The sequence below is a fragment of the Saccopteryx leptura genome, chromosome 7, assembly GCF_036850995.1.
Source record: "Saccopteryx leptura isolate mSacLep1 chromosome 7, mSacLep1_pri_phased_curated, whole genome shotgun sequence".
NCBI lineage: Eukaryota > Metazoa > Chordata > Mammalia > Chiroptera > Emballonuridae > Saccopteryx > Saccopteryx leptura.
This window is the reverse complement of record NC_089509.1, coordinates 55,916,018-55,930,280: the sequence shown is the minus strand read 5'-3', so window position 1 is coordinate 55,930,280 and position 14,263 is coordinate 55,916,018. Positions and strand designations below refer to the sequence as shown.

The 14,263-nt window shown below is 43.3% G+C and overlaps 1 protein-coding gene across 1 annotated transcript in view; it reads right to left on the bottom strand.

Annotated features, from left to right (window-relative positions):
* Positions 1–8,798, bottom strand: part of UBR3 (ubiquitin protein ligase E3 component n-recognin 3) — a 236,238-nt gene extending 227,440 nt beyond the window's left edge. Inside the window, exon 1 of the mRNA XM_066345546.1 lies at positions 8,187–8,798. Coding sequence (XP_066201643.1) covers positions 8,187–8,731 — 545 coding nt within the window. The 5' untranslated portion in view covers positions 8,732–8,798. The remainder of the gene's footprint in view (positions 1–8,186) is intronic.
* Positions 8,799–14,263: the final 5,465 nt, after the last annotated feature.

Sequence of the window (14,263 nt, the reverse complement as noted above, 5' to 3'; positions counted from 1 at the left end):
AGCTGATTGATTGTGAAGACTATTACACCGAGAGCCACCTATTGTGCAGGAACTGATCCCATAGAGTGGGATTCACTAAGCGAGGCTCTGGTGCCTGCCACATCTGCTCTTTGGGCATAATTTGTTGAACTGGTTTGATGGTGCTCTGGTGTGATCTGAAGTTGGCTACCAGGTGTCTTCGTTCTGGGGCTTCTTGGTGGAGGAAGGTCTAGTGCAGGCCAAGTTCAACCACTGCCTGTTCACAGCCCAGAGCCACTTGACAAGTTACAAAGTGATGTACAGATGGCTGCCACCTGTACTGGGTTTGGAGGTGCCTGCGAGAGGCTAAGCTACAAACCAAGATTGGCTGCCACTAGTGCCAGGCTCAGGGCCACTTAGTAAAAGGTACAGGGCACCCCAAAGCCATATGCAGCTTGTGTGGGGTTAGTGGACCTTAGGAAAATTTTATTAAAGCCCACAGTGTAAGCTAAGGCAGGCTGTTTGTGTGGGAAAGCTGCTGAAAGAGGTTCGGGCTGCATGCTCGAGTTGGGTGGTGCAGGGTCATAGGGAATCAACAGGGCAAGCATGTTAGCAAGGTTGATGGGGATTCAGATTTGGTGCCCATGTGATCCTGCCAGCTGAGTGGCAGAAGATCTCAACAAAGAAAGGAATGCCAGCCCTCTGTCAATGGAATGAACTGCTCCAACCCCTGTCCCTCCAGCCTTCATCCTGAAACTAATCAATTCAGCTCCCCCGTTTGTTCCTGGGCTTTCAAGCTGCTACCCCAGCGTTGGAGATCAGAAAACGTGAGTCTGTGAGCAAGTAAGTTCATGCACTGGTCCTTTAAGAGGGACACCTGAGGCCCTGGCCAGTTTGCTCAGTGGTAGAGCGTCAGCCTGGCGTGTGGAAGTCCCAGGTTTGATTCCCGGCCAGGGCACAAAGGAGAAGTGCCCATCTGCTTCTCCAACCCTCCCCTTCTCCTTTCTCTCTATCTCTCTCTTCCCCTCTGCAGCCAGAGCTCCATGGGAGCAAAGTTGGCCCAGGTGCTGAGGATGGCTCCAGCCTAAATGGAGCAATGCCCCAGATGGGCCGAGCATCACCCCCTGGTAAGCATGCCAGGTGGATCCTAGTCGGGCGCATGCGGGAGTCTGTCTGCCACCCCCCACTTCTCACTTCGGAAAAATACAAAAAAAAAAAAAAGAAGAACACCTGAGACTCCAGCAGCCCTTCATCTCACTGAAAGCCACAGTCCCCACTGGCTTTTACACCAGAAGTTATGGGGACTGCTATTCCTAACACAGTCTTCCTGACACAGGTTCACTGGGCTGGGAAGGCCAGTATGAGGCTGAGACCCCTTGCTCCTCAGTGGGTACCTCCACAGTCAGGTATCCCTCCTGTCCCTTTTTTTTAAGTGAGAGGAGGGGAGATAGAGACAGACTCCCGTGTGCGTCGTGACCAGGATCCGCCCAGCAACCCCCATCTGGGGCCAATGCTCTAATCAGCTGAGCTATCCTCAGTGCCCAGGACCAACGCTCGAACCAATCAAGCCACTGGCTATGGGAGGGGAAAAGGGAAAGAAACGGAAGAGAGAGAGAAGGCGGAGAGGGAGAGAAGGCAGATAGGGAAAGGGAGAGAAGCAGTTAGATGGTCACTTCTCTTGTGTGGGAATCAAACCAGGGACGTCGTACACTGGGCCAATGCTCTCTCCACTACGCCACCAGCCAGGGCCTCCCTCCTGCTTAAGCACCACACAGTGCGTATGAGATCTGTCCCTTCCTCATTCCACCCCTCCTCACAGTCTACATGTGGCTTCTTCTTCATATCCTTAGTTATAGTACTTCTGTTCAGATGGTCTTCAGGTGGTTCTCAATGACAGTTGTTTTGTAATTTAGTTGTAATTCTGATGTGGTTATGGGAGGAGGGAAGCACAACATTTCCCCACGCTGCCATCTTGACCAGAAATCCTAAATATGAAATAAACTCATTCCTTTTAAAAGGCTTAATAATGTTCCATCTTATGTACAGGCCACATTTTATTTATCCATCCATATGTCAATGAATATTTGGATTATGTTTATTTTTAAGAGTTCACATCTCTTTACTGAGATAGTCAAATATTTATAAATTATAAGATATCTGAGTTCAAAATACTCATTTGGGAGGAAAAGACAGTGGGGAGAAGAGTAACAAATGGAACAAGATATGTCAACTTATTGGACAACAAATATTAGAAATACTGATAATACTATATATATATATATACTGACTAGGATGTGGGGAGACATGCTCTTCATACAGTGTTGGTAGGAATGTAAATTAATTTCTTTAGAGGGCTCTACCAAACTTTAAAATGCATTTTCTTTTGTTCTGACCAGGAAGCTCAGCTGGTTAGAACATCATCCTAATACGCCAAGATTGTGGGTTCAATCCCCAGTCAGGGTACATATACAAGGATCAACCAATAAATGCATGAATGGGTGGAAAAGTAAATCAATACTTCCATCTCTCTCTAAATAAAAAAATCAATAAAATTTATCCTCACCAATACACTCATGCATATACACAATAAAGAGTATACAAGCATATTCTCAGCAAGTGTTTAAAATAGCCCAAGACAGAAAACAATTTAAATGTCTATCAGTAGAGAACTAAATTCATAAATTACAGTAAAATATGAAAGTATTATGGAATACTATTTAATTTTAAAGAAGAAAATAAAACGGCCCTGGCCGGTTGGCTCAGTGGTAGAGCGTCGGCCTGGCATGCAGGAGTACCGGGTTCAACTCCCGGCCAGGGCACACAGGGAGAAGCGCCCATCTGCTTCTCCACCCCTCCCCCTCTCCTTCCTCTCTGTCTTTCTCTTCCCCTCCCCCAGCCAAGGCTCCATTGGAGCAAAGTTGGCCCGGGCACTGAGGATGGCTCCATGGCCTCTGCCTCAGGCACTAGGATGGCCCTGGTTGCAACAGAGCAACGCCCCAGATGGGCAGAGCATCACCTCCTGGTGGGCGTGCCGGGTGGATCCCGGTCGGCCGCATGCGGGAGTCTGTCTGACTGCCTCCCCATTTCCAACTTCAGAAAAATACAAAAAAAAAAAAGAAAGAAAAGAAAACTGTTCTATGTATACTGATAAAACACACTGTCCAATAAACATGTTAAAGGAGAAAATGCAAGGTACAGATGGTATGACACTATTCAATCAGACACTCACTGATTCCATTTCTCGCATTGCTGCAGACCAAATAACCTAAAAACTTCCCATGACAAAACATCTACAAATGCTGAGTAAATTATATCTTTTTTTCTTCTTTAAGTGAGGGTAGGGGAGATAGACAGAATCCTGCATGTGCCCAGACCTGGATCCAACCAGCAACCCATCATGGGCCAATGCCCGAATCAACCAAGCTATTTTTAGCACCTGAGGCTCACATGTTCAGACCAACTTTGCTGAGCAGAAGCTAAAACAATCGAGACACTGGCTATAGGAGGGAAAGAGGGAGAGGGACAGGGAGAGAAGCAGGTGGTTGCTTCTCCTATGTGCCCTTACTGGGACTCAAACTCAGAACATCCATAGTCCAGGCCAACACTCCATCCACTGAGAAAACCAGCTAAGGCATAACTAACACCTTTTAAATGTATAACTAAGTTCAAAAGAAAGTAAAGTTATGTTATAACCAATATACAGTATATTACTTTTGAAATTAAGAAAATAATTATCCCTGAAGTACTTTAAAAAAATATACCATGAATTCAGTAATCAATACCTGAAACACTGTAATCTTAGGGCACATTTTCAGGTGTGACAGCCACTGTTTTATCCAATTTAACCACATTTACTAAGCACCCACTATGTGGAAGAGATTGTGCTGGCCTATGATTAATAGCAAAGTAGAGGTTCCTATTTTTTAAGTAGCTTAGAATCTGTGAGGAAGAATCAGCAAGGAGGCAAAAATACCTGTCATACAGAACATGAAAATCGTTATTCTCTGTATCAAAATTTGAGAACTACATTGTTTAAAATTCCAATTTCTAGTTACCATCAGAACCCCAAACCAGTCAGACACTATGTTACATTTTCAATTACTTTGTTTTTTAGCTCATCCTTCTATAAGCCATTTGTAACAAGGATTGCACTTATTCATTAGTGGCAAAACTATGATGTTTACATAGTTATTAATATGGTTTCTATAGCCTTTGTGATCTCATCCCACAAATGAATTGTTGTTTTTCTCCTTTGCTTTGTATAACTGTTAATATCACCAAATTTATTTTATCAATACTACTAATTAAAAATAACTGAATCCTCCCCATATTGCTATAATTATAAATTTCAAAGTCAAGGTTAGGATGGACCTTTGATTCTTCCCCATCTCCAATATTACACACAACAGTCAGATACTTGGAAAAAGGATTAAAGCATAGCAGGATTTCTTCTCTTTTACTAAGAACACAGATACAGAGAAAAGTAGAATCCTTCCTTAAAATTTACTGAACAATGAGATTTACAAACTTCTAGGGCAGTTTGAATAACAACCCCAATATTGACACATCTCCAATCTTTAGCTACCTAAAAGGATTTTAAATAACATCAAAAGGCCCTGACTGGTTGGCTCAGTGGTAAAGTGTTGGCACGGCATGTGGATATCCCACTTCGATTCTCGGTTAGGGCACACAGAAGGAATGACCATCTGCTTCTCCACCCCTTCCCTCCCCCCTTCTCTCTCTCTTTCCCTCCTGCAGCCATGGCTTGATTGGTTCAAGTGCACTGACCCCAGGCACTGAGGTTGGCTCTGTGGAGCCTCCACCTCAGGTGCTAAAAATAGTCCAGTTCCCAGCATGGCTCCAGATGGGCAGAGCATCAACCCAAGACAGGGGTTGCCAGGTGGATCCCGGTCAAGGCACATGCGGGAGTCTGTCTCTCTACCTCTCCTCCTCTCACTTGGAAAAGGAAAAAAAAAAAATCAAAAACTGATAAAAGTTAAATATATTCTGTCCATGCCAGGGTAATCCAGCTTTGCCCACCAGGAACAATGATAAAATTTCTTAACAGTTCCCAGTTCTACTAGAAGTGTTCCAGAGGCAGCCTTTTAACCACCAGTGTGGACTAATATCACCTGTATCTATCTCTTCAAGCAGATTAGATGTATAGCCCAGGATTATTCTATCCAACCAAATGAGTTAAATAATTTCAGGATAATCACATAGCCACAAAACTGTTTATGGTTAACTCTTGCCCTTTATGAAATTGAATATGGAAACTGCTGACACATACAGACAATGGTTCTGAATTTTAGACAGACTATAATAAATCTTTCAATACTATATATGAACTCATAGAGGGTTGCCAGACTGGGTAAAATAATTATCTATGAGATGTCAGTAAAGGTAGATGCTATAAGATTAGTATGTGTACTATCTACATAGCCCTGATGCCCTAAACCTGTATGAGTACCTTCAAAGAAACTCATTGACATATTTCTGCTTCTGCACTGAAGCATCACAATTAGAGACCAGAGTTGCCTCTCATCTAGATCAACCTGATAATTACCTCTGTGCTCCAAAATTCAGGAAAGAATCAATATTATTTCTCATTTCATGTTCTCTGAGCATCTCCTAAATGCTAAACTATTCTAAGAAGTAAAAATAACTAAATATCAGTAAAGAACTGTTTCAATTTCTTCTTCTGTTTTGAAATGCATCTAATACTAATAAAAAAAGGCTCAAACATAAATGGCATATTAAAAAAACAATTTTTAATGGAAATACAAATAAGACTGTTATTTGTAAAGGCAGTAGAAAGAAGTGTTGAGTGGTCAGTCTCCGAAGACAGCATGCTTAACTTACTACCTGTGTAATTCTGAGCAAGTTTTTCAAAACCACTTTTCTCTTCTGTACAATGGAGATAATAACAGTAGTAATCTCACAGTTATTAAATGAGTTAAATCATGTAAAGCAGTTAATATTTGACCACTGTTTACCAAACAGATGGATAAAAATGCAGAGTTTTAATAACACTGTTGATAAGGCTGGTGGAAAACTGGTAGTCTCATTCTCTGCTTAGTACAAAGCCTTATGGAGGGCAATTTGGAAATCCCACTTTTGAGAATTTATCCCATTGATACTCCCGCACAGGTGTGAAAAGCCAGGAATACCAGGTTTTTTATCTCATACTGAAAATCCAAATGTCATCAAAAGTGATAATTAAATTAAGTATGACAATTTCATGACATAGAACTCTATAGAGCTGTTTGGTTTGGTTTTAAATAGAGCACACTGATGTACTGACATGGAAAGATCTCTTAGATCTAAGTGAAAAATGCAAGATGTGTAGAACAGTGCATATGGTATGTTATGTTTTGCATAAAGACACTGAAAAATTAAAATACATATTCATCCTTGTTACTTTCTGCACTAAGAGAAATTAACAATGGTGGGAAAGAACTGGGCAGATGGGAGACAAGATGGGAGGAACATTTCAAACTGTGTATGTGTGTGTGTTTTGCTTTTTTAGCTAGAGGAATATTTTACCTATTCAAATATTAATTTTATAAAGTATTTTCAGGCCCTGGCCGGTGGCTCAGTGGATAGAGCATTAGCCCGGCATACGGACATCCCGGGTTCGAGCCCCAGTCAGGGCACACAGGAGAAGCAACCATCTGCTTCTGTCCCCCTTCCTCTCCCCCTTCTCTCCCAATTCCCTCGTGCAGCCAGTGGCTTGATTGGTCCCAGCGTTGGCCTCAGGCACTAAAAACAGCCCCATACTGGAGCACTGGCCCCAGACAGGGTTGCCGGGTGGATCCCGGTCGGGGCGCATGCGGGAGTCTGCCTCACTATCTCCCCTCCTCTCACCTAAAAAAAAAAAAAAAAAAGGGATTTTCAAGTGTCAGTCTTATGCTTTATTCTCTTGAATGTTAGCTGCAATTATTATTGTTATTAGTAACACTAGTAATAGCAGTAGCAATCTCAAAACACCCCCTTTCTGAAGCCTTTTTCTTACTCCCTCTGCACAGAAGCCTCCTCTAACCCTTGAACTATCATTCAGTACTCTAGTATAAGTGGTTTAGGCTAATGTCTTATTCATATTTAAGATCCTAGGAACCTTGCTTTTACCTAGTAGTTACAAACATTCTAGAGTAAGAGTACTCTACAAGTACTCTAAAAAAGAAAATAGTAAACATTTTTAATTACACTCAATAATGGTAAGATTTAAAATTTGGAAAACTTGAATAACTGGTTTGCTAACATTCAACTACTGCCCAGCTAAAATCTCCTCGCAGTCACTAAGTTTTTTCTTTTCCCGGACTTCCCTAGATATGGACATCATGTCTCAAGCCAAGACATTAAATGTAATAACTCTTTAACTCACTGCAACCTCTGAAATGTCTTTTGTCCTAAGTCCCAACACTCTGGTACTTTGCTCGCATTGAAAAAGCATTTGCTGAGTTTCTCCTTTTAGAAAGATGGCACATTTTAGACAGTGTATAAACGGTGCCCTTTTAACTGGAAAAAAAAGCTAACATCTGATTCCTAATTCCATCAGTGTTTTGTCTGTTCTTCTGGTATGGAGGGTATTCTATAACTGATTGCCAGTAGCCCAATTCTAGATGTCATTCCAGCACAGCAAATACTCCACTGACAGCTCTCCAGTCACTTTCCATGCAGGCCACTCCCATTCCCTCCTCCCTCAACCCCCGTATGCTCTAGAGCTCCTCCACATACAGACACACACTGACAGTTCGGAAGTCCTTTTCCCCAAGTGTCCTCTCCTGCAGTTGCAAGACCACCTCCCCGTCTCTCATCATCCTACGACCCAATTCGGTCCAAATATCATCGCCCTCCCAGCCAATCCAAATCACATCATTATTTCTTCCCAAGAACCAAGCAGCTTTATACAGCCTTTCCCAATAAGGACACAATTGACAGCTAGATACCAGATTCCCCAAGAATTCTTTTCCTCCTCCTACCCCACGCACTGGCTCTTTTCACTCGCTCTGGCTCCCCCGAAAATTCACAGCCCCGTTCCTAAACCAAGCTCTCGGCTCTCCTCCCCTCCTCACCCCTTCCACCGCTGACAGCTCAGACACCTCCATGTGGCTGCACCCTCCTCCACTCCCTTCCCTTGACAGCTCAGGACAGGCTCCCTGGTCCCCATTCTGGGCCTCCCCAGACCCCGGCCTGGACCTCCCGCCCCGGGGGAGGGCTGCACTCACCCACTCTCCCGCATCACGTTGCTGTCCCCGCAGTCACAAGCGCCCCCGGCCTGGCTGCGGAACATGTTGAAGTCGTGTCCGGTGTGGTCACCCTGGTGGAAGCACTCGGCGCACAGCGACATGCAAGGGGAGATGCCGCACGTCCGGCAGCGGTAGGCCACGAAGTTGGCTGTCCAGACCAGGCCGCAGAGCGCCGCGGGGTCGTAGGCCCGCACCGCCGCACAGAACTCCTCGTAGCCGCCGCCGCCCGCCAGAAGGCACTTACACCACTCGAGAGCCTCCTCCTCTGCTGCCCCGGGTCCGCCTCCGCCGCCGGCCGCCGCCGCCTCCTCGCTGTCCGCAGCCGCGGCCAGCGGCCGCTCGGCGCTCAGCACCCGCTCCAGCAGCGCCTGCAGCTCCTCAGCACCTGCCCGGTTGTCCGGCCGGCTAAGGGCCGCCTTCAGGTGCGCAGCGGTGGCTGCCTTGTCCAGGGCCGCCCCGGGAGCGGGCAGCTCGGGTTGGGGCGACTGCGACCCCCCGACTGCCGCCGCGGCCGCCGCCGCCATGATGAGAGCTCAGAATTTGGAGAGCCCAGGGCTGACGGCTCCTCCCGGGCGGGTGGGGGAATTGACTGCTGCGATTGCTCAGCCCGCCCAACTCTCGCGATACGCCGGAACTGCCGCGCACCTTCACGCGCTTCCTGGCTCCTGCACACGCCCCCTCCGATTGCGGTGCATGCTCGGTCGGCACCGACGACATCTCGCCTGGGGTGCTGGTATTACGCATTTACCACCATTTCTTGGCTCGCAAAGTGAAGAGCTACCAAAACATTTAATATGAAATTTCTTGAACATGAAAAATCTTTAACCTGAACAATTTTTTTAATTTACCTGGACTATAGGAAGCATACACGGCATCTTTCAGATATATTTTAAGCATCTGCTTTTCGTGGGGTTTTTTGTTGTTGTTTTTTATATTTTATTTATTGATTTTTAGAGAGAGAGGAGTGAGAGAGAGAGAGAGGCAGAGAGAGAGAGAAGGGGGAGGAACAAGAAGCATCAACTCCCATATGTGCCTTGACCAGGCAAGCCCAAGGTTTCGAACCGGCGACCTCAGTGTTCCAGGTTGACGCTTTATCGCCCTGCGCCACCACAGGTCAGGCTGCTTTTCGTTTTGAGCTATATATTCCCACTGTTATCAAATCCACAGTTACTATTGAGTTACTATTATTATTGAAGTAACTTTTTAATTTTTTCCCTGGAATGAAGGCTTACCTTCACATTATTACCAGAAATCATTCTCCTGTTCAAGATCTTTAGTTGAAACAAAAGCCAAACTGCTTAAACCTCACAAAATCGACCTATCTATCCTTATTCATCTGACACTGCTCCAAGTTTGCCGTATGATAAAGACCAATAGAACTGCTCAATGGTGGGATTCAAATAATTTAACAACCGGTCCTCTGCCCTAATGACCATTTTAATTATAAAAAAATATACCGGCCTGACCAGGCGGTGGCGCAGTGGATGGAGTGTTGGACTGGGATGCAGAAGACCCAGGTTCGAGACCCCGAGGTCGCCAGCTTGAGCACGGGCTCATCTGTTTTGAGCAAGGCTTACCAGCTTGGACCCAAAGTCGCTGGCTTCAGCAGGGGGTTGCTAGATCTGCTGAAGACCTGTGGTCGGGGCACATGTGGGAAGGCAGTCAGTGAACAACTAAGGTGTCACAACAAAAAACTAATGATTGATGCTTCTCATCTCTCTCTGTTCCCATCTGTCTGTCCCTAACTATCCCTCTCGCTCTCTCTGTCTCTGTAAAAAATAAAAATAAAAAATAAAAATAAAAATACACCAAAAGGTAATTTATTACTTCATGCTCTTAATACTTAAATAAGAACAATAAAAGAGGTACACAAAACTAGATTATGAGTTTTAAAATATTAATGCCTGCCTGACCTGTGGTGGCACAGTGGATAAAGCATCGACCTGGAATGCTGAGGTCGCTGGTTTGAAACTCAGGGCTTGCCTGGTCAAGGCGCATACAAGAAGAAACAAGTTGATGCTTCCTGCTCCTCACTCACCTCCCTGCCTTTCTCTCTGTCTCTCTCTCTAAAATCAATTTAAAAAAAAAAAAAAGATTTAAAAATAATAATAATGCCTGACAAAGAAAAAAACAATAAAACTGTGAAGATATTTCCATATTGCTTTATTGGCATCCTCAATTGTAATTTTTTTCACCTATGGACAGAATAAACATTACTACCGGCGCTTAGAGTACACTAATGAACATTAAAAAGAATAAGGAATGTAAAATTGTGATTTCCACATTGGGTGGCTGCCCAGGTGCCTACCTTAGAGAGAACCCTGATTATAAGTGCTATTTTAACAACCGGTTTGTTGAACTCAACCAAAAATTAGGCCAGAACCGGCTGAATTCCACCACTGTGTTCAGCATTTTCTAAAAGTGCTTTATCATTTCCTGCTTCTGGGTCTTTATTGTTCCTAGTTCCTGTAAGGTGGTGGGCAATGAGGAAGGTCACGTGAGGAACCCAGACCCGGGAACTTTGGCTAGAGCCGCCCATACTCATGCGTGCCAAAAGAAACTTCCCAGGAATCCTTGGGAAAAGAGTGACTGTCCGTCAGCCAGTGAGATTTCACCACGTCATATTAGCTCGACCACCCTAGAAGAGACCCTTTAAATATTCCCCACGCGGATCACCCTATGCGACTTCCCTGGCCTCTGTCCCCGGGACCAGGGAACATCGTCGCGCGGGATGCGCTTGTACTAAATAAAGCTTTTACTATTCCACACCTCGTGGCTACCCCCTTCCTTCTTCCTTGGCGGGGAAAAATACCTTACAGTTCCCACACTATAACACCGCACATGTTCACCCCACACCCCAATTCTAGCAATGTCTACTCATGTAATTGTCTTCAAAAAACAAATGGCTCTGAATTTGTTTGATAATATAACTTATTGCCTTAGCTGTAATAATCTAATCTCTACCCAACTGCTAATCAGTACATTTCTTGAAGGCAAAATATTAGTCTTCTTCATCATTGCTCTTGAGTGCTCAAATGTATCTGGTTATTGTTAAATGGAATATAATTACATAAATAACAGTCGTTGCATATTTATTATAGGTCCTACTTTTATATATAATATTTTATTTCTTTTAATCCTCTCAAAATCCTCTAAAGTACTATTATTAGAAGAAACTAAAACTTAAAGAGGTGCCCCAAAACACACAGCTAGCAATTAATGAGATGTGACTAGAATCTAAGTTCATTTGACTCTAAAGTCCTGTTCTTTTTACCACACCTACAAACTTGCCTGATCCCAGGAATCTATTCACAAAAATGTATCTCCAGACCCCATCTCAGACCTAAATCAAAATCTCCAGAGGTCATACTGCCCTATCTAGCAAAATCTGAATCTTGAAAGAGATCATCAATAGGATCCTTCCAGAAGTAAAAATATATAATTTATTAAGTTACCATAACTCACTTCCAGAGAGCAAATACTTAGTAACGCATGACAAAGGACAACCAAGAATGAAAGAAAAAAATAAGAAAAGCAATCCAAGGAAGTATAATAAGAGTATTTCCAGTCCATAACCCAGTGTTATAAATGAATTGTACGTAACTAAAATATTCTCTCTCACCTCTCCTGAGCCCCTACATTAATAAAGCATTTCACAATTATTATTTAACAGTGATAAGTAGCTCAAAAGTTGCTTAATAATTCTATTTAAATATCATCAAATTGGCCCTGGCCGGTTGCCTCAGTGGTAGAGCGTCAGCCTGGCGTGCGGAAGTCCCGGGTTCGATTCCCGGCCAGAGCACACAGGAGAGGCGCCCATCTGCTTCTCCACCCCTCCCCCTCTCTTTCCTCTCTGTCTCTCTCTTCCTCTCCCACAGCTGAAGCTTCATTGGAGCAAAGATGGCCCGGGCGCTGGGGATGGCTCCTTGGCCTCTGCCCCAGGCGCTAGAGTGGCTCTGGTCGCAACAGAGCTACGCCCCGGATGGGCAGAGCATCGCCCCCTGGTGGGCATGCCAGGTGGATCCCAGTTGGGCGTATGCAGGAGTCTGTCTGACTGCCTCCCCATTTCCAGCTTCAGAAAAATACAAAAAAATAATAATAATAAATAAATAAATAAATATCATCAAATTATAAACCAAATAAAATCCAAGCACATTTCAAACTAAGATAGAAGTAGTATGTATTCACTAATCAGTGTCTACGTGTTAAGACAATTTGGGAACTGTACAGGTGTCTCTCCAGGATTGCTTTCCTGTGAAGAATAATAAGGGTATCTGCTCTGCTTGACCATGATGATGCATGCTAGAACTGCAGCTTTTTCAGCACTGCACAATGGTCTCCACAGACTCCTAAATTTCTACAAAATTCCACCACTGACAAGTGCCTCTTTTGGTCTGCAACAACAACAAAAAGTTTAAATATCTTCCCCTATTTTAGTTACATAGACATTCAAGTACATGTACAGAAACCTGGACATTTTCCAGATTTCCCACCTATTCTAATCACAATAATATCAGACCAAAATCAGAGAACCATTCAAAATAGCCAGTAATAATAAGAATGCAAATAACCCAAATGAATATGGGCAAAAAATGTGAATGGACCTTTAACCAAAAATGTTATATAAATGGCCAATAGACATAGAAAAGGTGCTCAGCATCATTAGTCATTAAGGAAATGCAAATTAAAACTATGAGATACCACTATACATACCCATTAGAATTACAATAATCAACAAAACAGACAATAACAAATGTTGGCAAGGATGTGGAGAAAACAGGAACCCGCATACTTCACTGACAGGAATGTAAAATAGTACAACTTTTTGGGAAAATAGTTTGGCAGTTAATTAAAAAGTTAAACATAAATTTACCATAGAACCTTGCAATTGCACTCCTAGGAATCTACCCAAGAGAATTAACAATGTATATTCACACAAAGATTTACAGGTAAACACAGTAGCCAAAAAAACCTGGAAACAATCCAAAGGTCTGTCAATTCATAAATGGATAAGCTAAATATGGCATACTCATATAATGGTATTCTATTTAGCAATAAAAAGGAATGAAGTACTGATAACATTCTATATAACATGAGTAAACTTCAAAAACCTTATGTCAATGAAGGAAGTCAGACAGTAAAGAAAAAAAAAATGTATACTGTATGATTCCATTTACATGAACTGTCCAGAAAAGGCTAATCTATAGAAACAAAGTACAATAGAATAGCACTTGAGTATTCTTCAGGGGGTAAGAACAAAGTGACAGAAAATAGACATGAAGGATCTTTTCCTTCTTTCTTTCTTTCTTTCTTTCTTTCTTTCTTTCTTTCTTTCTTTCTTTCTTTTTTTTAGCACAAGAGAGAGAGACAGACAGACAGGAAGACAAAGAGATGAGAAGCATCAATTCTTTGTTGTGGCAGCTTAGCTGTTCTCCTTCTCATATGTGCCTTAGTGGAGGGCGGGTTCCAGCAGAGCCAGTGACCCTTGCCCTAGCCAGCAATCTCGGACTTATGCCAGTGACCTTTGGGCTCAAGCCAACAACCATGAGGTCATGTCTATGATCCCACGCTCAAGCCAGCAACTCCTTGCTCAAGCTGATGACCTTGGGATTTCGAACCTGGGTCCTCAGTATTCCAGGCCAACACTCTATCCACTGCGCCACCAGAGCAAAGTTGGCCCAGGCTCTGAGGAAGGCTCCATGGCCTCTGCCTCAGGCGCTAGAATGGCTATGATTGCAACAGAGCAACTTCCCAGATGAACAGAGCATCGCCCCCTGGTGGGCATGCCGGGTGGATCCTGGTCAGGACGAAGGATCTTTCTTAAATGATAGAAGTGCTCTAAATTTGGATTGTGATGGTTGTACAACTTGTAATTTTACTTAAAATCATTTAATTCTACTCTAAAAACATGTGGATTTTATGGTATGAAATTATACCTCAATAAAACAGTTAATAATAATCAGTAAGTAGTATTTATTGTTTGCAATTAATAAAATTATCAAGTTTCTGTCCAGATAAAAAATATTTTACTGCTTTAGCTTTCAAAATCAATATGA